The sequence below is a fragment of the Diplotaxodon limnothrissa genome, linkage group LG10 (genome assembly GCF_057381915.1).
Source record: "Diplotaxodon limnothrissa isolate DT_005_m linkage group LG10, D_limnothrissa_male_GT1.1, whole genome shotgun sequence".
NCBI lineage: Eukaryota > Metazoa > Chordata > Actinopteri > Cichliformes > Cichlidae > Diplotaxodon > Diplotaxodon limnothrissa.
In genome coordinates, this window is record NC_140605.1 from 20,866,457 (window position 1) to 20,894,210 (window position 27,754).

General features: G+C 37.6%; 4 protein-coding genes across 5 annotated transcripts; all 4 read right to left on the reverse strand.

Annotated features, from left to right (window-relative positions):
• Positions 1 to 5,214: 5,214 nt before the first annotated feature.
• Positions 5,215 to 9,293, reverse strand: LOC146624362 (claudin-4-like). Of its 2 annotated transcripts, XM_085364565.1 has the most exons (2): positions 9,273 to 9,293; positions 5,215 to 5,805 (listed from the first exon to the last, which is right to left on the reverse strand). In XM_085364565.1, exons 1-2 carry the CDS (start codon positions 9,291 to 9,293, stop codon positions 5,215 to 5,217), a joined length of 612 nt encoding a protein of 203 aa, XP_085220691.1. The 2 variants fall into 2 exon arrangements, with proteins under 2 accessions (XP_085220691.1, XP_085220692.1); XM_085364566.1 differs by lacking the exon at positions 9,273 to 9,293 and having other exon boundaries at positions 5,215 to 5,823.
• A 2,011-nt stretch (positions 9,294 to 11,304) lies between these two features.
• On the reverse strand, positions 11,305 to 14,627 carry LOC146624363 (uncharacterized). The gene is made up of 9 exons (XM_085363870.1): positions 14,543 to 14,627; positions 14,097 to 14,243; positions 13,683 to 13,864; positions 13,303 to 13,439; positions 13,088 to 13,181; positions 12,491 to 12,823; positions 12,128 to 12,302; positions 11,914 to 12,038; positions 11,305 to 11,715 (listed from the first exon to the last, which is right to left on the reverse strand). Exons 1-9 carry the CDS (start codon positions 14,625 to 14,627, stop codon positions 11,389 to 11,391), a joined length of 1,605 nt encoding a protein of 534 aa, XP_085219996.1. The 3' UTR covers positions 11,305 to 11,388.
• A 4,555-nt stretch (positions 14,628 to 19,182) lies between these two features.
• LOC146624364 (claudin-4-like) lies at positions 19,183 to 19,746 on the reverse strand. Its single transcript, XM_085363872.1, has one exon. The coding sequence runs from the start codon at positions 19,744 to 19,746 to the stop codon at positions 19,183 to 19,185; it is 564 nt and encodes a 187-aa protein (XP_085219998.1).
• Positions 19,747 to 25,226: 5,480 nt separating this feature from the next.
• LOC146624365 (claudin-4-like) lies at positions 25,227 to 25,802 on the reverse strand. Its single transcript, XM_085363871.1, has one exon. The coding sequence runs from the start codon at positions 25,800 to 25,802 to the stop codon at positions 25,227 to 25,229; it is 576 nt and encodes a 191-aa protein (XP_085219997.1).
• Positions 25,803 to 27,754: the final 1,952 nt, after the last annotated feature.

The following is a 27,754-nucleotide window of genomic DNA, read 5'->3' on the forward strand; positions in this document are numbered from 1 at the left end:
TTTGAGCATGTCTAAAATTAAAACTTCATTGTAGTTTTCTAGTCACTGGCCCATCAGAAAAAAACATCCTTACCTTGAATTTCATTAGCCTTCAGGAATTGTAAGATGTACTGTAGTACTGCATTTAGATGATTAGCCACACTTTCAGCAACCACACCTATAACCTGAAGGAAATCCTGGAAGGTGGGGAAACAGGGGTTAATAGAAGTAAAAAGAAAAAAAGAAGGGGGTGGACAGATGGAGACATTGTAAGTAACAGCCTAGATTTACCTCATTTATACCTCATATTGCTTGCATTTACTCAGTGTATCAAACAGCATCTACTCATGTGAATTGTCAGTTTGATCTTGTTAGACATATACAGTAACTGTGGGCCAAAACAAACACACAGTTATCTATGAAGAGGGGTTACTGATATTCCATTTAGGAATGTCCATAGTCATTAAATCTATATATGCACACCATGCATTAGCAGTGGGGTCACAGTTTGCCTCTGCTTTTTTCCACTGAGACACTGATAAAACAGGAATGGAAATTTCTTAAAAACCATGTTGTCTTTTCACATCTTTATATAAACTGGTGATTTTGGCAAAGTATAATTTTTTCTCTCCAGCACACATTATGTTTGCAGTGTTCCATTTACAACTCCCTTCAGCCAACATGGCCCTGCTCAGTGCCACTGAGTCACATGACTCCAGGTAAGCTAAACATGCCAGAGCAGGGAGTAGGAGTCAGAGCAAAGTGAGAAATCCTACCTGAATGATGGCCCTTTGTTTGTTTAAAAAAGTGTGTGGGCTTAATGTCGACATTGATAAACTTTTATTATCCTTACTTTTTTTTTTTTTCTCAATTTTATTATCCTTACTAATCCAAAATAAACTGGATGAATGACTCAATCAATTGAAAAACAATCCAAGGCCTTTTTGTTTCCATTCTTGGACCCAAACAGCAACATTCAGAAGCAAAAGGTAAACTAGAAGGCAGCTGTATTGCTCAGTAAAGTAACAATGCAGGTCAAAACAACAAAATTTTAAACTATAACTCTTCTTAGAAAAGCACACGAGGGACACAGTACATGTCAAAGTGCAAGTGAACACTCTGCTGAAGTTGCTTATTAGCACAAAGCACCAGAGACAAAAGACGGCCAAAATAAAACAGGAAGAAGCAACACGCTGGAACAGACACGAAGAGGGAAAGATAAACAAACACAGAGACAAATCAAAACTTGATTCTCAGAATAAAGAATTAAACACAAAAATAATTCCAACTACAATGAGAAAAAAATAATACAGAATCATAGCCTGAAGAAAAACTATACAAAATTAATGAATGAATGAATAAATAAATAAATCAATGAATATATAGAGATAGTTTTTCTTTAAGATAGATAGATATAGAAAGATAGCAGCTACCTTCTCCACCGACAGCAAAGTCTGCTCCCCTACTAGCCTGCCCAGGTAGGTCCTTCCCTGCCAGGCCAAATCAGCCACGGTTGCCCGAATCTCCCGCATCTTCTGGGGTCGACCCTCAAACTCTGTTGCTTCCAAAACTGCAAGCACGAAGAAAACCAACGCGAAAAGTCTGCTAAAATGCCCTCGTAGGCAACAGAAGAACATTGTCGATATTGGCTTTATCGCTGACAGCTAGTAAATAAAATACACCTCTTAATAAAAAAGTATGCGATGCGCCACACTGACGTTAAGGCACCGTTCTGACTGTAAAGCACTTTGAGGTACAACACAGGTGTTTGGAAACCCTCCTCCTAACTGTAAAAAAAACCTCTGAATGCCCGCCTCTTTTTTTATCTTCATTTTCCATGAGTGTAATCACCTAACGTTTATTCAACCAATTTGAGTTAAGAGAGATATCTGCCATCTGCTGGACCGAGTCTGAAACTACCTTTTGTTTCTCTTACACACACACACACACACACACACACACACACACACACACACACACACACATAGATCTATATATAGATATATATAGATATATATATGCAAAAGTAAAAACTTAGATTAAACATTTGTACTGCAAACATGGCTGCTTATTTGAATCATGTTACTTTCCTGATTGACAGAAAATGATGTGATTTCTGCTGCAATACAATTTTCCTAAGCGTACAAATAAAATATCTAATTTGTTGTTTTACCCGGGGCACACAAAGGAGGTGAAAATCTTTTTTCTTGTTCTCAATAGCGGGTTGTGCATTTAAAGTAGGACTTGCACAGGGCAGCTGTTGGAGTACCTAACCTCACAGTCATTGTCATTCATACGAGGACGGGAGCTGCAGAGGAGGCCTCCTCCCAGGAACAGCAGTCCTGCAGAGCCCCAGCCGATGTGTGTTCTTGAGAGCTGCAGTAATTTATCTGCATGAAAGGAGTCAGGCAGGACGTGGTTTTTTAGGTGCTTGTAATAATTAAAGGAGAAGTTGACTGCGTCTTCACTTCATGGTTACGTAGAAACCCTGAAAGCACTGAAAGTAGGTTGAAATATAAAGAACAGCTTAGAGATAACCGCAGTCCAAACAGCAAATGCCACAAACGTTTGTAGCAATGGTTTGATGCTCACTTTACTTTTTCATTTCAAGCTATGCCTAGAAGAGAAGAGTAATGAAAAAGTAACAAAGAAAATAAGACGTCTTACTTTGGCTTTTCTTTTATTCGATTTTTGATTTGAGGATTTATCATTAAAGGATGATTGTGTGTCTTTAATAGACTAATAATCAGACCTGGCACTAAATTATATTCTAAACTGGAAAAGAAGTGGCCTCATAGTGGTTCCTGTATTTTCCCCCACTTGCGAGGCTTCACCTTGCAGATATTCTGTGTCATTGCTATTATTCTTCTTATTATTATTATTACTTTTTAAATTTTCATTTCATTTCATTTGTACATAATGTGAATTCCTAAAAATATTGTTAGTTAAAATAACTACAAACTAACATATGATTAAAAGCCCAAAGCTAATTTTAGCAAGTTAAGTGTTTAATCAAGCCCTTCCCCATATCATTATAATGAAAGTAAAAGTTTTGGAATTGAAATCACCCACTACACCAAGGGTCTCAAACTTAAATGAGCCGTTGGCCACTGCTGGAGCTGTCGCTTTAGTGTTCAATTAGAACAAAAACAAAACAAACAAACAAGAAAACACCAACACATAATTCCTAAAATGTGGTGTTTGTGTGTGTGTGTTTTTTTAAATATAACAAGGCAAAACTGCAAACATGAACGCTGATTCTTTTCCTCCCTCCTAACTAACTGACGCCTTTCATTGAACTACCAAATAAACACACTGGTACTCTCTTTCTGGTCAGACTGCGTCAGTGCTGTTGGGGGTGGGGGTGGGGGGTGTAATATATATATATATATATATATATATATATATATATATATATATACATATACAAGAAAATGTAATTTTAGAGTGTTTATTTATCGGATAAAATAAGTTAAATGTCACCGTTATTACTGTCCGGCCGGAAACAGCGGGGGTGTCCAAATTCAGAGGCTGCATCCTCCTGAGGACCCGGCCTTTGCGCTCTAAGTGGGCCGGGTCCACTGTTCCCCTCTGTGTGAGTTTGGACCTTTCTGGCTTACTTTGCAGGCTGTGTGTTTTTCTAAATTTTTACTTTCCTCATTTGTTCTTTTCCAGTCATCACTGCCATCTGATTAAGTTTATATGTTCCGATAATTGCTTTCGTTTCCTTCGTTTAATCACCACTGGTTTTTGGTTCCATCTCCTTTGTATCACACATCAAAAGAAATAAAAATGACTGTGTGTTTGACTTTATTCAGGGTGATAAAATTTACCAGAACTGTAAAAAGTGTTGGACATTTGGACCCATTTTAAATTGAGTAGTTTTAACCAAAGATTTGAACCATTATTCTAACCCTATAAAACCTGAACCATGACATAATTGGTAGAATTTTTTAATGCTGAGTCTCTTCAACTTTGTGACAGAATTTAAAAAAAAAGAAATTTCATAAATTGCATTAAGTTCGATAGATGCTGAACACGAAACAAAATGACTAAGTATGTTCTAATAAAACTTGGAAATAAGAGCTAAGTGTGGTAGCGTTGTCTTTCATCTTTCATCTCATTCTTGAATAAAAAAAGTCTACAAAACTCATTAGTCTTTCAAAAAGGGAGAAGTCTATAAACACAGACTTGTTCGCTCATTTTATTTCACCTTTTGACAAAACCCCCCACCATGATAAAAAACAACAACACATGAAATCACCTGCTTGTAAAAATGCTTGATAATTTTTGCTGCATATGCATTACAACAAACACAAAACAAATACAATCTGAAAACTATTCAGCTAGAAAATGCAAATCTGTGACATGATCATTAATATTGAACCAGTTAATTACAGAAAGACTAAAATTCATGTACTACAAACAAACCAATAAAAACACAGAATATATTTTTAAACTGATTTCAATTTAATTCGCATCTAGTCCCATAAATATAAGAAATACTCCATAAACTGAAAACACGAATTACTTTTTACTCTGTTTATTATACTCTTGAAAAAAAAAGAGTGGCTATGCTAAGATTAAAAAAGCAAACACATGATCTTACATGCTTCTAATGTTTACCTTAATTTCACATTACATATACATTATAAGAAAGACACAAAAAACAGAAGAAAACTATTCAACAAAAAAAGAAAGACCAGTCAAAGATGAGGCCTAGACTTCTAGACTTTAATCACTGACTACACAGTCAGATTTCATGGCAGTTTCTAATGCACATCCTTTGAATTTCCTAAAGAGCCCAGAAAAAAAACTCAGTGAGAATAACCTATATAATATATATTACACAGCATGAACAACAAAGAAATGTGAACTAAATCTCTATCATGGTGTAAAATATCTTAGAAAATGTATTGTAATTTGCTGTATTTGAATCTCTTTAAGCACACAAAGAGATTCAAAACACTGAACTGTGTTCCCTCAATATATTCTGGATGCAAGTAAAAAGTAAGAAGTAAAAACTTCAGTAAAGTTAAACACTTGTACTGCAAACATTGCTGCTTATTTGAATCATGTTACTTTCCTAATTGACGGAAGTACGATGTGATTTCTGCTGCAATACAGTTTTCCTAAAGCGTACAAATAAAATATCTAATTTGTTGTTTTACTCAGGAGAAAAACAGGAGATGAAACTTTTCTTGTTCTCATTAGTTTTGTATTTAAATGTAGGACTTAAACAGCACGATGGTTGGAGTACCTAACCTCACAGTCAGTGTCATTCATACGAGGACGGGAGCTGCAGAGGAGGCCTCCTCCCAGGAACAGCAGTCCTGCAGAGCCCCAGCCGATGTAAAGCGATGATCCCAGCTCCCTCTTCTGAGAAGCGGACCAGAGTGGGTTGTAGAAATCCTTAATCATAGCGTGGGCTGTCCAAGTTACAGGGATTAGGAGCAAGACACCTGCAATGATGACGATAACCCCAGAAGCTATAGTCACATTGCTATTTTGTCTTTGATGCATTATACAGTTACTGCACCTGTACCCAACTACAGCAAACAGGATCCCAAAGAACCCTAACAGGATGGCGATGATGATGAGCGCTCGGGCAGCCTGCAAATCTTGAGATAAGGCCAACTCCGAATCATAGACCTTACACTGCTTCTGGCTCGTACTCTGGACCACACAGCTCATCCACAAGCCCTCATGGGTTACTTGAGCTGTGACGATGTTGGTACCAATGAAGGCTGTCACTCTCCACATGGGGAGCACACAAGTGATGATGCTCCCCAAAAAGCCGATGATAGCCAAGACCAAACCCAGAAGCTTACAGTCAGCCATCGTGATGAGATCTGCTGATCTCTTCAAAGAGGAAAGATGGTGTGTTCTTGAGAGCTGCAGTAATTTATCTGCATGAAAGTCAGGCAGGAAGTGGTTTTTAGGTGCTTGTAATAATTAAAGGAGAAGTTGACTGCGTCTTCACTGATGCATGCAAAGTTACATATAAAGACCAATCACTCCCCAAAAGAACATTTCATACAGAAAATCTGTATGTTAGATATTAGCAGATTTAAAAAATCAATCAATCAATCATTTGAAAAAGATATGGAGTTATTTATTGGATGACCCACACAGACTTTTCAAGAAATCTGTGAAATGGTAAGCGGACTGATTCTTCTTTTCTACTTTCCCAGAGCACTCAAAGCGCTTCAGACAACATGCCTCTTTCACTCATTCACACAAGCACTTTTTTCTGTTCTTAAGTGCTTTCTAACAGTCACACACATTCAAAAGTGCAATGGATGCATCCCCTTGCGTTAGATAACTTTCTGGCATTACTCCATAACTCTGAGCGCTGTTCCCAACATCAATCATTTTAATTGGGTCCTTTTGACAGTTTTAAGGGCAAAAGTCAGATATCAAACATACTGCAGACAGAAAAAAATGAATCCTCCTGACAGCTTTGTCAGGTTTGCTGCCAGGGGTGGGCTACTATATCTGTTAAAGAAGGGTTTTTCACAACTTTGGCAACTGGAGACAGGCAAAAAGTGTCCCCGGTGCACTCTCAGGTGGTCAAAATTTCTTTACTTCATGGGTTAGAGATGGGTGGTTCACCACCTTCTGGCAGCGGATAGGCTCCCAGGTGCAGCTTAGTGAGACCAAGTTTATTTAACTCTTTGTTTGGACTAGTTACCACTGGCCATAATACAATCAAAGGTTACTTTTTGTTCCTAATCACTACACTTCAGACAGTATTGATCACATATGCTCATTCAACAAGTGGCACAAACTTCATTAATATACTTGTGAATAATATTTGATCTAAAAGTGTGGGTCTAAACATCCAAGTGTAGGTATGTATACAGTGTATACGAGTACATATGGTGAGATAGTACATATGTGAGTATATGTTCAGTGTAAACAGGTATATATGTCATGGTTGATTTCCATCCTCTACACCGAGAGTACACTGTTTATACTGTCTTTATATTGGACACTCTAAAGTTGGTATGAAGGTGGAATTCAGTGAATGGATCTCAGCATCATCACCTAAAATTCATATGAATATCTGCTGCACTTGATGTAACACAACTCTGACCCAACTCTCCGCACAGGTGATGATGCTCCCCAGAAAACCGATGATAGCCAAGACCAAACCTAGAATCCGCCTACAGCCAGCTGTCATGATGAAGCTAAGCTGATGGTTTTTCTTGAAAGCTGCAGAAAAGACTTCTGCAGGAAGTGGCTGAATCTGGGTTCCTCACTTAAGCATTACATTTTTTACTTTATACTCTGAACCACATCTCTGTATAACCAACCTGAGTGCCTTCTTGGTAATTACCATAGTGTTAAACTACAGATTATCTGTTTCAAATTATCAGTGTGACGTTGTTGGGTTGTTCAACTTCACAACTCTATAATTGTGAAGCTTTCAGACTCCCAATCACCACACCACTGCCTTTGTGTTTGTAACATCATCATTTGTTCCCTTTTCTCTTTTTGCCTCACCTCACCCTTTTCCTCGCCTTGCACTGCCACAATGTCTTTGCTTCAGTTTCACTGAAATGTGAGATTTATTGACAGCAGATGGTAATGTTAAGTTCCTGGAAAGGACATATGGCACACATGGACTGACATGTTGGTGGTTTGAATATATCAGGTTTATCTTTATCTCGGGAAGCCCTCTTTGCAATTTGTTGCTCCGTTCCCTGTTCAGCTTGTGATCATTTTGTTTTAGCATGAGATAGCATACAACTATTACTCACTTTACTGAATTGTAGAGGGGGACATCCAAATGCTCTGTGACTTGTGTCAAAGTTATTTGATGAGTACATTAGTTTCAAATTAGTATATAAAATATGTGAACACTACTTTTCTGCATTTACAGTACAAAACAAAAAGTATAGCAAAAACAAAAATCCTAAACAGCCACATTAGCAAATGCAGACCTTGAATAATAAACAAATTTAAAAAACAAATAAATAAGCAAAAAAGAAAAATATTTTCAGAAACAGACAATCAGATAAGACCGTGCAACTAAAGATAAATATGTGTATTATAAAATATTGTGTATTGTTATGACTGTTTGTTTTTTCTTTGCTAAAGAAAGGCATAGTTAAACCTGCTCCACTGTATCTTTTTGATGCTTACACTTACACATCCAACTGCTACTACATCATTTTAATATTGAAAATGATCTATACCAAAATGTGTGTGTTTCCTTCCACCCCTATAAACAAAACATCAAAATAGTAAAAAAAAAAAAAAAAAAGGTAAACTTTCTTTGGAAACAGACAAACAGCAATAAACAAATTAGATCAGTCAGTCTTCACACACAGCAAAATCTCCAGTGTTAATTCAACTCCTATAGTGTTAAAGTTAACACTTTTCCAGTGTTTATATAATTCTCACTGGTTTAGAGTTAAAGTAACACTTTGCAAAGTGTTATTATTTTAACTCCATTGTAGTGTTAAAAATATAACACCCATAGTGTTAGAATTTCACTCTGTATGGTGTGAAGTGTCTTCACTCAGAGTGTAACTACCTAACATTTATAGTGTTGTTTTAGGACACTGATAAGTGTTCACTTTTACACTGGCTTGGGTTAACTCTTTTCACTGAGGGTGTTACTACACAACAACTATGGTGTTATTTATGACACTTTTAAGTGTTTATTTTCACACTGGATTGTGTTGACTGTTTTCACTTAGAGTGTTATTCTGTAACTTTTACAGTGTTATTTTGGCACTTTAAAGTGACATATATGAGCTTTTAAATACTAGTCTGTATTAATTGTCTGAATACAAAAATGCATTAAAGTGCAATTACTGTATGACTACTGTGTTACATTCAGTGAAAATCCTTGTTAAGTCCCTTTACAGGATAAAAGGAGAAAACATAAAATTGGTCACATAAGCATTTTAATAAATATTAAATTCCAAGCACCATACAGCATACGTTCACAACAAAAATAATGGCACAATGTACAGACCATCATCATCACCATAAGCACTTTGCAAATCAAAGGGCTTGTATATTTCAATACAGTCTGCTTTAACAACATCTTTTTCATCCGTTTCAAACACTTTATAAGCATGGCAATGTTCACTGAAATTTTCAACCACAAGCTTCTTAACTATGAAGTAGGTGTGACTATTGACCAAAACTATTGTTTTTATTCTGCAAAACACCGGCATCTCATGTTCAGAACCACAACAAATGACCAATCCTGTTCTGTACTCAGTCCCATTAATGTTAACCCAATTAGCAGAGAAAGCCTCTTCTGCAACAGCAGGCAAGCCTAGGGAGATCATTTCACTATTTTCCTCACTATCAACATCAAATGATTTCAAGGGCCCATACTCAACATGGCTTAAAGGACATGTCTCCCACTTGTATGCTATGGATGTTTGATGTTTTTTGGCAAGTGACACTGTGATGTTCTTAAAGTTCTTAAGGGTGTCTTTGAACACCCTATGTTTAGCCTCACCTCTCATGCTCCATACATGCAATAATGGCCCAATTTTTCTGATGCAAGTTGGGTAGTGCAACATAAAGTGGTGTTTGGGAATCATGTTCCTACCTGGATACAACAATTTGAACAAGTCATGATGTTCCATTGTTAAATGTTTTAGAAGCACAGTCATGCCATGTGTAACAGATGGAGAGAATATGATGTTAATTATTTGCAACAATAGCAATAGCATAGTCCAGTTCTGATTTCCTTCTGGCACAATATCACCAAAAATTAAAGGAATGTTTCTTATCAGACAAAGAGTCTGAATGGAGTTAAGACCTATACTATTACCACTACTGTCTAAGTTCACCCTTGTTGGACGATTTTTGCTCTCCAAGTAGCCATAGTCAAAAGCATAGATCCGTGACAAAAGAGCAGGTTTCGGCAGAAAATTGTCTGACAGATATTCCAACAGTAACTTTATCTCATATTGTGCTACCCCTTCGAGAATATCATGCATAATGTCCAAGGAAAAGTTCTGGCAAACATGAAAGAATTGAAGAGTGTTCAGTGTAGAATTCTTTCTTAAGCCAAACACATGTAGCTTTTGAGGATCAGATTGCAACTCACTGCAGTGCATTTCAAAAAGTTCTTTCCGTCGTAAGATGATCTTTGGATCATCCTCAGTATACACACTCTGTGCATCCTGTTTTGCAATTAAACACAAACGACAAAAGTAACGTCCACTGAAAGACTCAACAAAACCCAAAATTGAGTGCATCCCCAAGTTGTCCCCAGTTATCTGACATATAGTGCCATGGACCTTTTCAGATGAGAAGGGTAAATCAATGCCATGGCTCTCCAAAAACTTTATGTCATCAATCAGAGGCTGTAAAATAGGATCAAAGCCGTATTTTTTCACATCTTCTGCATGAAACAATGCAACCAAATGAATGTTCATCAATGCAGAATTTAACTTTGGAGGCAGATTTCTGAGGACAAAATAGATTGCACCAACTTTGTGAACACCACGTTTGGAACCAAGTGGATTAGCAGTCTCAAAGTCATCATAATAAAGCTGAATTTGCAAAGAAGTCTGTGGTTTTGAAAACAATGGATGAGACTTATAGTAACTCCCATCACAAAAGTCTTCATATCTGTCTTCTTTTGATACACATAGTTTAGCAAGCAGCTCGCAAATATAAGAATTGCGACATATAAATTTGATTGTTTCCAAAATTGGAATGTACACAAAAGTGTCTTTTACTGGTACCTGGTCATAAGTGCCTGATTTTTTATTTAACCTTGTATCATAGCGTATTCCTAAAGTCTTTTCCACTGGATCCACAATTCCCCATTTTTCACGGAAATATGACTTTCTTTTAGCTTCAGTGTCGAACTTCTCAACTGGATTGTCAAAAGTCTCAAGACATTTTTCCACTGGAGATCTAACAGGATTTTCTGTTGGCACAACGTTCAGTACTTTATGTTTAAACTCACAGTGCAGTCCATCTGCAAAATCTTCCAAATCACAAACAAGTGATGACACAAAACTATTTGCCAAACCACTACCATTGAGTTTACCAATAATTTTAGTGCAAATTGCTTCAGAATTTTTTTTAATTCTTTGACCTGACCCATTGTTTTCAGAACACCCAACCTCTAGACTCTGAGTAACACTTGTTCCTGGAACTGCTATGTCTGTATCTTGTAATCTGTCAAAATCAGCTTGAAATGACTCTGAGGGTTCTGCATCACCACTTTGACAACAATCTTCATCATGAACACTATTTAAATGTTTTTTTAAACCAGAATATGTAGTGAACTGACGGCTGCAACCATCTTGTGAACAAGCCAACTTAAATTTGGTGCTTGGATAAAAACTGTGACCTAGTCGCAAATGACTTATCAAAGCCTGACTGGTGCTATGCAGAGTTTGACAGATAAAACATTTAAACATGGTTCTCATTCAACATTTTGGCACGCAACTCACGAACACGTGGTGACTCATCTGTTGAGGTGGCATCAATGTTGAATATGGTGGTCTGCACAAAACTGTAGAGATGAACCAGTGACTCGTCGTAAGATAAGTTGAACACGTAGTGGGATTTGAAAAGTTCATCAAAAGCACTGAGTGAGCTGGTGGCTTGGCAGGGGATGAGCTGTTTGTCCACTGCGATGTAGAAGGTGTCAATGCTGTTCTGGGTTCGACCAACAGCGAGGATGTATGGTTGTTTACCATCTCTTGCTTGCAAGTGTTCATCAATGCTGCAGCATGACTAAAAACAAATGAGATATTGACATATAGGCCTAGCTTATACTTGCTGCGTATGAACCATTCATTCAGTTTGACATTATGTGCCTTGCTAACTTATTACAAAATACTAAGACACATACTTCATGGAGAGGAAAACTAAAAAGTGCAAAAACTGAAAAAGTGTTTTGTAGGATTTTAAAAAGTGAGACAACATATTTACCTTGTGAAAGTGCACCATTTTGTGTGCTGCATCAGTTGGACTTATTTTGGTTCTCCTCTTTCGTCCAGCTGTGGGTGGCAAAAGTTGAAGGAGTAGCAGCAGAGAGGCCATGTCACTGTCCCAGTCTGTGTATGGTTGAATTTATAAAACAATTTCAAAATGACAGGTAAAAATAAATATTATTAAAATCAAACAAGCATGGTGCGACGCCTACCATTTGCATCACTCTCTGTTGGTTTCTCAGCAGCTTTTATCAAACGACACAGGTCAGTTGACTGAGTCAGCTGTTTGGCTTCTTTAATAACCTTTGGCTTGAATGACATGTCCCACTTCTCAAGCAACTTGGTGGCTGTTTCAGCACCAAACAGCAGCAGGAAGTCTTGATTGACCTGTTCATCATACACACAGGACATAAAGACAGTGCTCAACATTGTTTACATTGCAATGTGATTTTGACCAATATGGGATATAGCCTGACTGGGATGACCAATGATCACATCTTTTACTGTTGCCATCCACATCAGCAAAACAAAAAAAAAAGGATTAACAGTTGAAAATATCAAGTGATTTGACTTACTAGTCCTTTGACATCCAAAAAGCGTGGAAATGTTTTGAAGACATCTGCAGTTCTTTGTGGATCATGCACCAGATCCTGGCGATGTTGGAACGTCATTTTCATCTTCTGAAATACACTTGCTTCATCAGGAGAGTGAACAAGAAATGAGATGGCCTCCTTGCAGGCATCTCCATCAAGTTGCTGAGGCAATGTGGTTGCTAATCTTCTGCGCTTAGGCCCTTGTTCTTGATGCACTGGGACTTCCTTCACTGGCCGTTTGGTTGTAGACCTGGACATGGTTTTGAGGCGCCACGCTACATATCCAGTGCCTTTCACTCCGTCGTAGAAATGCTCCTGTCACATTTAAACATAGATGAAAAATAAACATCAAATGCGATCTTACAGACTTTGCAGATTCAGCAAAAAGAAACCCAAGGACTATTATCATGTAACAGGTGCAATACATGTTAAACAACATCCACAATTTCAATACAGTTTTATGACAATAGTTATTACGAAAGAGGAATTAAGATTTTTCTTTTAAATCATTTAGCTGATGTAATTATTCCATGATGAAAACTAAATAATGTGCTGTTTTACAATCACTGCATGACTTACATAGCCGTTTGGAGAAAATGGATCCTTCAATGAGGGAAAGAGTGTAATTATTCCAAGGGCATATTTCTCCTTTTGCTTACGGGAGGGAATTCTGCTATAGAGGAAATACAATTGACAATGTTAAATCAGAAGTATGTGTCTTTACTGCAGTATACATTACAAGAATATTCCATATGGCCCATCTTTACTTTTTTATTAGGTACTATTACTCTTACCCATGTCTCTCAGTCATATCACTTGCCAATATGTTAACAAGCTGCCGCCGGGTGCGGTGGCTCAGTGAATTTTCGGCATTGTATTCTTCAAGAATTTCCTCTCCACCAGGTTTCCTAGTCAAGGCATTTTTAACCATCTGCTCATATAAAAGGGAAAATAATAACAATAAAAACTTGTTTGTCAGTAAAGGTGAAAGTTTAGAGGAATGTCAACAAACCTGTGAAAGACATATCTAGCAAGAAGCACTAACTTCTACTAACATTTTTTCATACAGGGCAAGTTGGGAACCACCATGTTTTGAATTTCAATTTGTATAACAATCTACAGTATAAATGGTGTCAACTCAAAAATACAAAAGACATTTTCTGTTCTCAATTACCTCTTTTGCAGCCTCTGACACAGAAACATTTGGTGCAGAACTGTCTTTGCTGGATCTACTGCGGCCTGCAGGAATGCCCTTTTCCCTGAGGTCACTGTCACTTGATGAAAGTGATATAGTGTCCGTGAGGGAAGATAATGTATCCGAGGAGGATGGTGTGGAATGAGCTAAAGGACAAAAATCTTTGGGAGAGATGATTTGGTTAACTTTCTTTAGGCTACTCCACAATGCCATTAATAACACAATTTCAATGTTCATGTTCAGACAACATTCTATACAAATATGACCCAGCCCTGTCCACTGTCATGTATATTGCATGAAGACAGGTCAATGTCATCTGCATCAAGAGCAAAAGAACTTGGCTCTACATTGAGTGGGCTATACTATGAAAATTTAAGTTATGATAACATTTACCTTCATCTGAAATCTTTTCACGTATTGTCAGGCATAGGTCTGGTTGGGCCTCCAGTAACTCCAGAAAAATGTCTTCTTCGACAGCTGTGTCAGTTTCATCGAAAATATCAAGGTCAGCAGCATCCGGAAGTCCAAACTTGGTTTTGGCTTTACAAAAAGATAAGCATAATGTCACCTAAAACGCCTGAAAAACTTTTTTAAAAACTAATTTTGACTTTTTTATTTAGCTAATATTTATTAACAGCTGTTTTACCTGTCTTTAAAATGGTTAAATTAGACAAGTCTGCAGCAACAATATAGGCCTAGGCCTACTGCTCTGTACTGTTTTTAATGTCACACATTAAAATAAAATGTGTTAACATTTAATTCGTTTTTTAAATAGATGAGATGCAAACATGATGAACTGATACATGTGCAACAAATTTTGTTCTGCCAGGTTATCTTACCTTCACTGATGAATTCTAGATAAGTGAATCCTGCGTGCAATTTAATGTACTTCTTTACATTGAGGTATTTCACTTTCAGCAACATGTCTTACAACAGCACCTGGTGGAGAGAAGGGGACACAGAATATTTTTTACCATATATTTAAACCATAGCTTAAGTGGCAACAAATCCGGACAACTTTAAGAAAATATTAGGCTATACATTGTGTGATGATCTGTGAAGGGGTGACAGACCACTTCAACCTCAGGAACATAATTTGGCTTCCCCCTGCGCACTAAAATAGCTGAACTTGGGTACACAGAAATAGCATCCAATGAATTATCCACCCATCCACATGTTTATAAGACGACAACGGCGATCTTCTCGTCTGCACGCAGGCTAGATACTTAGTTCTGCTATGTTGCGAGTAAATCGCTGTAGCCTACTTGGGGAAAAGCATCTCTGTTTAAACCATGTCAGGATGATAATCCACATAAAATTTCCTGTTGAACGCACACCTGCCTTCATCACGCTTTCACTTATGACAACAAATATCCCTTATACTGTAAATTAATGAGTGCAAGTCTTACATTTATATCGGGAGTTTCTGACACATGCACAGCCGTCTGGCTAGTTGCTACTTTGTGGTGGTTGTTTTGTGACACGACATGCTAGGATTATCAGTGGAGGCGACGTCAACGACCCTCAGTCGTTATACCGCTTTGTCTTAAACACTGGATGGTAGCCTATTTCACTAAAACTGTAGAAAAGGGGAAAATGTTCCCTTAGATTAGGCCTACTACAACATGTATGATATATCCTAACCGTTAGCAAGCAATCCATGCACAAACGCAGCGCGCCTTGCTTGGTCACTAACATCTAACAGAATTCCATAACCCCCTGCCACTTCAAAGATTTGTAGGCTAGGCTACTGCTAAACTCGCTGGTAGCACGTGTAATTAGCCTATCTTGACGCTTTCCAAAACTTGACTTGAACGTCTCCATGTGATTGTTTAGTTCACTTTTAAATAGGATATTTCTGAGGCGAATGTTCGCTTCCCTTAAAAGCAGTGGGCTAAACGCACTTGTCTTAGCTGCCAGCTAGGCTACCACAAATTCAAATTTTAACATTACATTTAACATATCCAGAGGATAGCTAACTCCTCCCTCGTTTCATTTAATAAGCATTGAACACTGGAAAGCATTTCTCTTATGACATTAGAACTAACTAGAATTGAGAATTATATTGAGCACGCATTTATTTTCGCTGCAATATTAACTTGTTATAGAGGATAGTTTAGCTACCTAAGCTAACGAATCCCATCTCTTACCGCAGATGAATACACTCCACATTAGGAAAATATTGCATGCTTCTGATAAATAATGTTATAGGCTAGTTAGTTACAATATTTAATAATGATAAAATAACATAGGTCTTGTTGTATAGTTCTTACCTGAACAACCTCCTCGATCTTGACAGCAAACCTCTGGCGGACTCCTCATGCCCATGAGCGCGAAAAACCCGGATGTGGAAATCAACTCCAAATGAGTGTTATAGTATTGACTCTTTGAAATAACTCCGGCTACAGAGCTTTTTCAGCACCGTTAGTGTTACTGTAACTCTCAAACCAACACTTTTCAACTCGAAATTTTTAACACCAGTAATTTTAACTCACATCAACACTTCGGATTTTGCTGTGCATGTAAATGCTGGGTTTGATTCTAATCTGTTGAAGCGTGAAACATTTAGCAGAGGAAATAAGCACTGAAAGTAGGCTGAACTATATAAAGAACAACTTAGAGATAACCGCAGTCTAGTGATGGGATTTCTGGCTCTTTTTAGAGAGCCGGCTCTTTCGGCTCCGAACCGGCTCCGAACCGGCTCTTCTGGTTTTTTTGTTGCTTTAATTAATTTCTTATTAACAATAATATAAAATTATGCACAATAGGAATTACTAATGTAAAAAAAAGTGGTTTTATTTATATATGTTTATATATAAATATTTATGGTGGCCTCTTGAGACAAAACACGTACAAACTCCAAAACACATTTCTAGCGTTAACTGAACTTCCAAAACAGAGCTACCCAGATCACTCAAATTACACAATTGAAAGCATATGTGTATTGTTTGTGTATTTATACACAAGCACTGTATATATTCAAATAATTTAAAAAAGAAAATGTTCATTTACCTGTTACTACCACACACCAAATCGGGTCGTTGGTACTTCCTGGCTTGTGTAGCCACTAGGTAACAAAAGCTCAACACTGCCCCTAGCATCCTGGAGCACTTGTGTTGTGATTTGTACGTGCTTTGGAGTTTGCACATGCTTTGTCTCTAGGGGCCACCGTAAATATACTTTTATTTATTCACTCCACATTAAAATAAATAAATCATATAAGACAAAAACCAACTATTCACAGTTCAACTTTTAACTAATTAAATTTTCAGCTTTTTCCTTTTAAACTAATTTAAAGTGAAACAACACAAAACGCTGCAAACCACAACACAATTAAATATAAATTAAAATATGAAAACAAAAAGAAGATGCACATTCTCTGTCATATGGGCCTGCATGAATAAACTTTCTGAATCCTTTATCATCCGCAACTGAAAATAGTTGTGGATGATTACTATACCTTTCTAATGTGACCCTGGCTCTCTTTCTCTCTTGCTCTGTTCCTGTGCTACTGCGAGTGTAACTACCGCCCCTCCCCCCTCTTCCCAGCGTAAAGTACAAGGCTCGCGTGCAGAGTGAAGCGGAAAAAAAGTGCGAGAGAGAGGGTGAGAGAAAGAAAAAAAAACACACAGCTCGCGATAAGGAGCCGGCTCGCGTCGTCCACGTCAAAGATCTGGCTCTAAGAGCCATTTTGGACTGCCACATCAAACAGCAAAAGCCACAAACGTTTGTAGCAATGGTTTGATGCTCACTTAACTTTTTTTTTTATTTCAAGCTATGCCTAGAAGAGTAATGAAAAAATAATAAAGCAAAGAAAAACATCTTACTTCAACTTTTATTTGATTTTTGATTTGCAGTTTTCTCATTAAAGGATGATTGTGTCTTTAATAGACTAATAATCAGACCTGTTTGGCACTAAATTATATTCTAAACTGAAAAAGAAGTGGCCTCATGGTGGTTCCTGTATTTCCCCCCACTTGTGAGGCTTTGCCTCGTAGATATTCTGTGTCAACAATATTATTATTATTATTATTATTATTATTACTTTTTGGCTTTTCATTTCATTTGTACATAATGTGAATTCCTAAAAACATTTTTGGTGATTAAATCACTACAAGCTAACATATGATTAAAAGTCCAAAGCTAATTTTAGCAGTTTCAGTGTTTAATCAAGCCCTTCCCGGTGTCATTATGAGGACTGTGAAAGTTTTGCTTTTTAAATCACCCACTACACTAAGGGTTTCAAACTGAAATGAGCCGTGGGCCACGGCCGTCATCTCATTGGAGGGCCACTTTAGTGTTCAAGAAGCATAAAAACAAACAAACGCCCACAAATATTTCTGAAAACGTCGTGTTTTGTTTGTTCTTTTAAATTTTGATTATTGTATAACAAAACAAAACTGCAAACATGAACACAATTTCTTTTTCTCACTCTTAACTAACCGAAGCCTTTCATTGAACTACCAAATAAACACATTGGCGCTCTCATTCTGGTCAGATACGTGGCAACACTTCTGCTATAATTTTGTTTGTATTTAACAAAATAAAAATGCAGACATAAATGTACACGTTAGTTTTTGACTGTAGTGAAAATTGTTTTCTTTAGAAATAAGTCTCTCACTACTGAACTAACACTGTGAATCCCTCAACAGGTTTGTGCTCTCTGCTCATATTGCATTCATATTAATTTTTTTTCTTTTTAAGAACTTATTTTAACATTGCACTCAACAACAAACAAACTCTCGTAACAAAAAAAGTAACTTCAAGTACCAAACTGCATTATATTTCGTCACGTCGATATATGGGCTGCAAGTACGGGTGACGTGTGCCACAAGTGGCCCCCGGGCCACATGTTTGAGGTCCCCGTATTATACTGTATTCCATTATCAGACTATTTGTAAACAAAAAACATGAAATACGTCTTTATGAGGGCACACACTACTGTTGGCTATACTATTATTGTAGCACAAAGTACCTTGAGGTACCTGCATAAATAAATACAACTGAACTGAATTGAATATTTCTCTCTCCCTTGACCCACTCTTTATGCAATAATATACACAACTCCTTAGTATCTTATAAATGAAGACATAAACACAAATTGTAATCAGACTCTTTATTTAGATGTTTGAAAATAAAGAGCCACTGCCATCAGATGCAACGAAGAAATGTCTGCTCTCACATGCTTGTGAGTAAATTTAATGTACATTTTAATGGTACATGCTCACACATTAAACAGACAAGCAAAAACCAAATATAAAAAGAAGTATTTAAAAACAGCAAGTAAGACAATAATCCAAATCACTATCAATATTGAACCAGTTTAATAAATCATAGATTTAAACTTGTGGCTGCTCAGTCAGATTTTACAGAAAGTTTAAATACACAAACTTTACTACTCATCCAAATCACACATTTAAGTTTCAAAGAGCTTTTACTCTTTCTAATTAACTGCTTTTTCTTTTTACAAGACCCTGATTTACACAGAGGGAGGTTGGGAGTACTTAACATCATAGCTAGTCTCCTTTTTGAGTGGCCAGGAGCTGCAAAGGAGACTTCCACCCAGTATCAGCAGCCCTACAGACACCCACCCGATGTGGAGCGCAGCTCCCATTCTGTATTCTTCATTGTAGGATTCATGAGCTATGGTGATTGTGGTCCAGCAGACTGGTATGAGCACCAAGACACCTGCAATGATGAAGGCAATTCCAGAAACAAAGGCCTCTTTAGTCTTTTGCCTTTCATCCTGATCATTGGTGGTGCAGTTGCCCCCTACCACACCAAGCATGATGCCAAAAACATTGATGATGATGGCCATGATGGTGAGCACTCTGGCAGCCTTCAGTTCTTGAGGTACATCCAGAGAAATATAAGCTTCACATGCTGTCCTGTAGTAATAGTCCTGACTCTCACAGTACTTCCACAAACCCAGCCCATTATTCTGAGCAAATTTCCAAGTGGAGCCGATGCAGATGGCCATGCATCCAAGAGAGCCGAAGATGGCAAAGACCAAACCCAGAAGCTGCCTTCCACTAGCCTTCATTATAATGATTTCTTGGCGTATTCTTGAGAGCTGCAGTAGCTTATATGCAGTGTTGGGACTAACGCGTTATTAAGTAATGCGTTACAGTAACTACGTTATTATTGTGGTAACGAGCACGGTAACTAGTTATTATGCCAAAACCGGGAACGCGTTACTCGTTACTGGGATTTAAATAGGCTCGTTATTCGTTACTTTGTGTGGCGGCATTGCGGAGCTTCCACAGATTCAGTAACATTAGCAAGTGGTGGAGGCCAGCAGGTGGATGAAGGAAAAGGGAGGCAGGAGCAGAGACCCGAAGCAGCCGCTGGTCCGAGAGAGTCAGGTGAACTGAACTTCAGGTAAGAAGTTATAACCTGCAGTCCATCTGGGTCAGATATAAACCAAGTTTAGTTGGAGTTTATTTTCGTTGTGCTGACTTTTTCGTACTGCGTGCTAGCTAGCATGACGGAGTTTCTATAAAGCTGGGTGGGTGCTATGTTACTGATGTTGAACTTTATTTTGTTCATAAGGTTAATTATTAGAGTTGCCAACCGTCCCATAAAAAACAGAATCGTCTTGTATTCAGAGAAAATATCATGCGTTTCGTATTTAGGTGAAAAGGAACAGTTTGTCCTGGATTTCAGCTACAATGAAAAAGACACAAAGCTGGAGTTATTCTGTGTTTACGCTGCACAGCTGCCTCTTCTTCTCTCATCCTCTCACCCTCTCTCTCTCCTGATTCTACTTCAATCATGAAACTGATCAATGATCAGCTGATCGGCTTTTCTCTCTTGTTTATTTATCGCCCACTTTGCGCCAGAAAGAGGAAACCAGCAGATGTCGCGCGAAACAACAGCAGCACTTTTAAGCTTGATCAGCTGTTGTTAGAATTTATTTAATATTACTTTCTACTATCAGCTGATGTTTGCTGGAGCCACAGCTGTAAAGCTGCTGGTCATGATGTCGGTTTGGTTATGTGATGAGAGGGAAACATGAAGATGAAACCAGGAGATGTCCTTACTGAATCATCAGAGCTGTGATGGAGAAACAGGTTTACCTTTTAGGTGACATGAATGAGTTGAAGGGAAGTTATGAACTGTTTCTGAGAGACAAATAACACCAGGATACTTTTTTAGGTAGCTGACAGCTGGTAACTGTGCAGGGGCGGATCTAGCAAAGTGTTGCCAGGGGTCCATGTAGGGCATTAAAAGGGAAAGGGGGGCACAAGGAAATACTTTCTTATTCTCATTTAAAATGTCTCACTTTTAAAAAAATAATTATCTGAGTCTTGCAGCAAACAATTGATAAATTGATACATATATACCATCAGAACAGTGTACATCACTGTCACAACAGTGTTTATTTTCATTCAAAGGCTTTATGATTTTTCCTATAATGGCGGCCGGTCTCTAGTCAAAATGCCGGGGCGATTTTTTTGTCCCAGTCCAGCTCTGTATGCAGCTCATCTGCAGTCTGGTGTTACCTACATCTTCCTATTCAGAAGGCAGAATTTCCGAGTTCTGAGTACAATCGAAAGCACCATGACTGCGGTTTTTGTGTTGGATGTAAAAAGCAGGCTAGGATAGAATCAGGTGTGGGATTTCTCTCGTGGAAATGTGCACATTATTTTTTCCTTTCTATTGGTAGGTGGCACAGTGCACTTGTGGCAAGTAAGCAAGCTAGAAGACTGGCAAAGTTATGGAAGCAACACATTAACAAGAGAATTCTGAGTAAAACCAAAGTTACTTTCCCTAGTAACTAGTTACTCTGAAAGTAACGAGTAACTTGAAGTAACTGAGTTACTTTTGATAGAAGTAACTAGTAATGTAACTAAGTTACTAATTTAAAGTAACTTACCCAACACTGCTTATATGTGAGCAAAGAGCTGAGTGGGAAGTGGTTTGTAGGTGGTTTTTATAACCAGAGATGTCTGTAGCTTCCTCAATGAGTATTCACATATTTAAAGTTTGCTGATTATTTAGTACTACCCTTTAGCTAAAAAACTGTTTCTACAGTTTTTCTCAAATGCTAAAACACATGTCACAAACGTTACCACCAGGTCCCCCAATGTCTAAACACAACACCCTTCTCTAAAGCTACATAAACACAACCACACCTTCCCACTGCAAAACTCAAACTCCCACACCAAGAGAGCAGCTCGAAGCTGTCAAAACTGTAAACACTATACACAGCATTACACACTACAGCAAAACTATTGAAAACACAATGCCCAATTTGTGAGAAGGTTCTTTGTTTCATAACTGCCAATGCATATTTTAGAAACTATACAGTAACGGATCGTCGTAGATCTCTGCAGAGGATTAGGCATTTAGATTTGTGAGTTTCATATGAGTAGTATAAATCTATAGAAAATCCTGCATGTACGTACACTACTGTAACACAACTCAATGCAAAAACAGAATCTATTGCACACAACAGTAATCTTGAAAACATGAACAGGGTGTGAAGTTTTTTTATTTACGTTATTCACACCACACACACACCACAATCACTGTGCGGCATCATGTCGCTGAGCTGTTGCTCGCATCTCGTCAGTAATGATGGTGCGAGGTTGTCTTGCTCTCCCTCCTGGACCTTCTCCTCTCCCATGTTGGCCTTCTCCTCTTCCTCGTTGGTCGCTCCTCTTCCTCCTCTCATTTGAACTCCTCTTCCTCATTGGCCTGCTCCTCTTCTTCCAGGGCCAGCTCTTCTCCCTCCTCTGCATCAAATTCCTCTTCCCCTGACTCTGCCCTCATCCATTGTGTTTGTTTGGACTCTTCAGCATACTGTGCACTCTGAACTTGCTTTTACATGTGGGTACAGCATTAGCAACAAGTGTCTTCAATTTTGAGTCATTGTGTGTAGTGAATGACGCCAGGTGTGTTCCCTGTGTTCAAAGATTGGTGACTGTGGCAAGCATTTTGCATCACATGGGCTTTCATTTGAGAATATGAGCAGAGTTGTTTTGCAACATGTGTTTTAGCAAGGAAAAATGTGTTTAGATTTATGAGTACAGAGGGTTGTGTTTTGTGAATTGTGTCTTCATGTGACATGTGTTTATGGTACTGGAATATGGTGGCTACATTTGGTAAATGTGTTTAGACTACTGGTCATTTGGGTTACAGGATTGGCTTTTGTGTTTTAACATTTGAGAAAAACTGTAAATGAAACATAGTGTTACAGAGATGCATGTACCAAAAGAGGCACAAAGATATAATTGCTTATTTTATCATTTGAATATTTTGAAAAAGCTCTTTTTTTAGTCGAATGATACTAACTGTTCTAAATGAACTGCTATATGTCCCCAACAGATAATAGTGGAAAAAATAACACTACTTCAGGGGTACTTTAGTTTCACTGTCAACTTTTCATTTATTAAGATTGAAGGTGATAAAACACAACCAAAATCAAATATTTTTCACAGAAAAGTGTGAAATTTATTCACAGCAGATGCTAAAGTAGAGTTTGAAGGAAGAACAGGTGATTTTCAGAGTGACTTCACTGTCTCTCTGGACTGGCATGTAGCCATGTGTGTGTGTGTGTGTGTGTGTGTGTGTGTGTGTGTGTGTGTGTGTGTGTGTGTGTGTGTGTGTGTGTGTGTGTGTAACGATCTGGAAGCAAATCATGTGTGGCGAGTTAAGGACCCAGGAGCAGGCGACACAGGAAGACAGGAACTTAATGAAAAGTGAAAACATGTGCCAGGAGTAGAAATAACTCAGCAGGAAAAACCACGACTAAACTAAGTAACAGAAAACTAAAACATAACAATACAACAGAAAGAAATCATAAACTTAAAATGCTGGGTCGAATGACCCAGAACCATGACAGTGTGAATATCAGTCTTCTTTAAAGAGAAAATGAAAACACTAATGGATTCTCACACAAACACTTTCCTCGTGTTTGACAGGTAAACACACTCACATTATAGACATTGTAGACTTCTAAGTATTTATAAAAAGTAACCAATCTAATGTGGTAATATATGCTACTATATGTATGATTTCCACCGATGTACGATCTACAGTAATTTCTTTATTTTTGTACAAGTTTTCCCAAGCTTCTCCAATCCTGCTTTAAAACTGGAAATGCCACATTTCCCTGTGGGTAAACTAATAATAACAGTGTTGGTATAATTGAATATATTATAGGATAAGAAAATGTTATAATTTAATTGTTAAATATGAATTAAACATTTCACAACACATTTATTTAGAAAAAGACAAACAGACCATCCAGTGTCTTTTTTTCTATGTTTGCATTCAGAGGTGAAAAAACACCAGCATCTCACACACTGAGGTTATAATTTGGCATGCAAAGGCAAACTACTACATGTTTTTAAAGTGGAAAAAAAATATCTACACAAGAATTTTTGTGTTTCCCCTCACAACTAGAACAAAACATTAGCATTAAACAAATGTTATCAGTCTTCACATGTGAATGCTGGGTTTGATACTAACATGTTATTTCATTTCATTTAGCGCAGAAAATGTGTGCAGAAAGTAGGTTGAACTATTTATAGGACAACTTGGAGATAGCAGCTCAATGTTCTGTGGCAGTGGTTTGCTATTTAATGTCAGTTTAGTTTAGCTTTGCCTAGGAGCACTTTCAAAGTAATAAAGAAAATCAAAACTGACTCTTCTTTCATATGATTTTTAATTTGTGGTTTAATGTATTACAAAATAACTTTCTTTAATGTTGAACTAGACTGCATATGCAACTACATTTATTAACTATGATGAACATGTGTTTCCTGCAGTACATGTAGCCTGTTGCTTGAATGATAAAGCGTAACCACAGACCGACACACACGTATACAGACACTAATTGCTTGGTTTTTACAACAAATATTTTACACTGTAAATTAGAAATGCAAAAAATGAAGCTCAACAGTGTTGTCTTTATTAAAAATATTTTCATCTCCTCTTGATCTTCAATGAAAAAAAAACTTAATTCTCATTAGTCTTTTAAATCATGAGAGATCTACATAAACACAAATACATTCTGATTATGTTTATTAAACCTTCACAGAAAAAGATCCATCATGATCAGATAAAAAAAGTAAATATACACCATCACTTATAAAATTTTACTGGCATGCAATCTTACATAAAGAAGGAAAAGAAAAGAAAAATGAGGACACTATTCACACCGTGGATACAAATCAGTGACAGCAGTTCAGTGATGAAAGAGTAATCACAGACCTGACCTACACTTAAAACATTGGTTTCCCTGTCAGACTTTTTTGAAAGTTGAAATGAAGAAGACTACCTAGAAAAACCCCTGTTTCTATACCTATGATATAATATAAAAAGAGACTAAAAGAAATATTTGTTTTACACAATTACACTGCAAACATTTTTGCCTGTTTTGGTCACATTCCATGCTTTATTTTTTTACTCAGTCAAGAAAAATACAGTAAAGCTTTTCTAAAACATTTCTCTTGATCCCTAGAGACTGTATACATTTAAATTTATTTAGTTTATAGAAGTATTTATATATTTTTACACAGAGCTAGGTTTGGAGTATTCATTCTCATTACTGCGTGAACAAAAGAAGCAGAGGAGGCTTCCTCCCAGTAACAGCAGCCCTGCAGATGCCCAGCCGATGTAGAGTGAGGCTCCCATCAATGGAGGTCCGTAGTAAGACGTTTTCGCCATGGTGAGAGTTGTGATGGTGCTCCAGCAGATTGGAATGATCACCAGGACACCTGATATGATGAAGATAATTCCAGAAGCTATAGCCACTTTGCTATTTTTCCTCTTATTTGACACCAAGTTGGTGCAGTTGCCCCCGACAACACCAACTATGACTCCAAAGATCCCGACAATGATGGCGAAGACGATGAGCACTCTGGCAGCCTGCAGGTCTTGAGGTAAGGCCAGCAGAGAATCATAAGATTTGCACTCTGTTGTTGGTCGTGGATAGTAACGATAATCAAAGTTACAGGACTTCCACAAACCCTCTGATTTCCTCCACTCAGGGGATCTCCATGTGGGGAGAGCACAGCTTATGATGCTCCCCAGGACTCCGAAAATGGCCAAGACCAAACCTAGAAGCTGTCTCCCGCCAGGTTTCATGATGAAGTTTTCTTGAGCTCTTCAAAGAGGAAAGACAGTGTGTTCTTGAGAGTTGCAGTAATTTAGAAAAGAGCTGGGCAGGAAGTGGTTTTTATGTGTTTTTCATGATCAGAGGAGCTGACTAGTTTCCAACTCACTAATCATGCTGTTAAAGGAAAAGACATATTGTTGCCTTTAAGCTGAAAATGTTCTCTGAAGGAAACCCAGACTCTCAGAGAGAGTAAAAAGTATAATTAGAAAAAGGTTGCAAAGGAAATCGCAATTTTTTGTTAATTAAATCTAAAGAAAATTACAATTGGATTATATTTTTTTAAAATGGTCTGTGGCAATCCTGGTTTAAGTTAATTACATTAAAGTATTTAATGATTCAGCATTTTGTGACTAAATACAAACAAAATCAAACATTATTGTTTCCTCATGAATAGAGGAATATAAATTCCTTCATTCTCACTGAAATGTGAGATTTACTCATAGCAGATACTGATGTAGAGTTCCGAGGAAGAAGATGTGACTACAGATTATCTTCATTACCAGTAGATACTTGTAGTTCAGTCACTGATATGTAGCTGCAACGATGATAACAGACTCATCTTCATCACCGGATGTTCTTGTTGCAATTTGTTGCTTTGTGCCTGGTTCAACTTGTGATCATGTGTTTTAAATGAAGTGGCATGTCCTTTATGCTCAGTTTACTTAAATTTAGAGGGGAACATCCACATGGTCTGAAACTTTTATTCAGTGCAGTTTACTCATCTGTTGGCTCGTACTCAGATGAGATCATCTAATGATCTTCTGTAATCCATGTGCTTCTGTGTGCTCACATTGGATACGTTTTAAAAATCTTCTTCAGGAACTAAAGTTGGTTAATGTGATATGTCCAATAAATTTCTGTCATAAAATTGTTTTTATTGAAACTATATCATCTATACTCAACCTATTCAAGATGTACATGGTGAGATTAGTTGTCTCACCCACACAGAACAACCAAAAGTAAAGGAGCTGCCAGTATACAGGGTCTCTGACTGTCTGTCTTTCTTTACTCTCATTTTGTGTTTAACTCTCTTTTCAGTTTCAGTTAATTTAGTGATTGATAGATTTAATTGTATATAGGTAAACTGACGATGGCCGAGGCCAAATCAAGAAACTGTCTTCCACCGCTTCAAAGAGGAGGGGTGATGTGGTCTGAGTGCTCCAGTTATTTAACAGTGAGCGGCAGCTGAGCAGGAACTAGTTTTTATGTGGTTTTCACACTTGAAACCACTCGAGTGGCTTCCTTACTCGCTCGCTCACATTGCATGAGAAAGCACACATTAGATTGTACTGATGCTGCAATCTCCAAGCCACAAATTAAATATAGATATATTACTTAGAACATGTGAATACCAATGTTGTTGACAGCCATACGGCACATTATAAAATATGACTGTCATTTAAAATAGTTTTGACTTCTCTTGAATTATGGATAAAAGAAGAGCCGAATATGAGAATGCAGGTAAAAATAAGACCTTTGTGCAGTAACTTTTCTTTTGCATGAGAGTTGGAAAGAGTTCACTTAGCTCTCAGTATCTGCACATCGTGTGAAAATGTCATTTACACTTTATGCTCTCGTTGCACTCTTTATAGGATCTCAAAGTGTATATATTTACACATGCAGCCTCCTCTTCTCGTGTTGGTTAATTGGACTCTCACCACCATATGTGTAAATTTAAGTGTGAATGGTTGTCTTCTGTATCTGTGTTAGCCCTGTGACAGACTGCCCAGGGTGTACACTGCCTCTTGCCCTAAGACAGCAGGGATAGGCTTAAAGCCCTCCTGCAACCCTGAAAAGGATGAATGGAAGGATGGACATAGTGTGTCCTTGAGAGCTGTAATTTTTATCTGTGAGGGAAGATCTGAGCAGGAAGTGGGGTCATACGCTGTCAATTTTTCAGTCAGTGTTCTGCTTCTTCATA

Coding starts and splice junctions, on each gene's coding strand:
- LOC146624365 (XM_085363871.1), bottom strand. CDS start 25,802: ATGAAACCTGGCGGGAGACAGCTTCTAGGTTTGGTCTTGGCCATTTTC.
- LOC146624364 (XM_085363872.1), bottom strand. CDS start 19,746: ATGAAGGCTAGTGGAAGGCAGCTTCTGGGTTTGGTCTTTGCCATCTTC.
- LOC146624363 (XM_085363870.1), bottom strand. CDS start 14,627: ATGTTGCTGAAAGTGAAATACCTCAATGTAAAGAAGTACATTAAATTG. Junction 12,824..13,087: donor CATTTTCTCCAAACGGCTAT/GTAAGTCATGCA, acceptor TAAATGTGACAG/GAGCATTTCTACGACGGAGT. Junction 11,716..11,913: donor AAATGGTGCACTTTCACAAG/GTAAATATGTTG, acceptor ATTTGTTTTTAG/TCATGCTGCAGCATTGATGA.
- LOC146624362 (XM_085364565.1), bottom strand. CDS start 9,293: ATGATCTCCCTAGGCTTGCCT. Junction 5,806..9,272: donor TGATCTCCCTAGGCTTGCCT/GCTGTTGCAGAA, acceptor GCTGACTGTAAG/CTTCTGGGTTTGGTCTTGGC.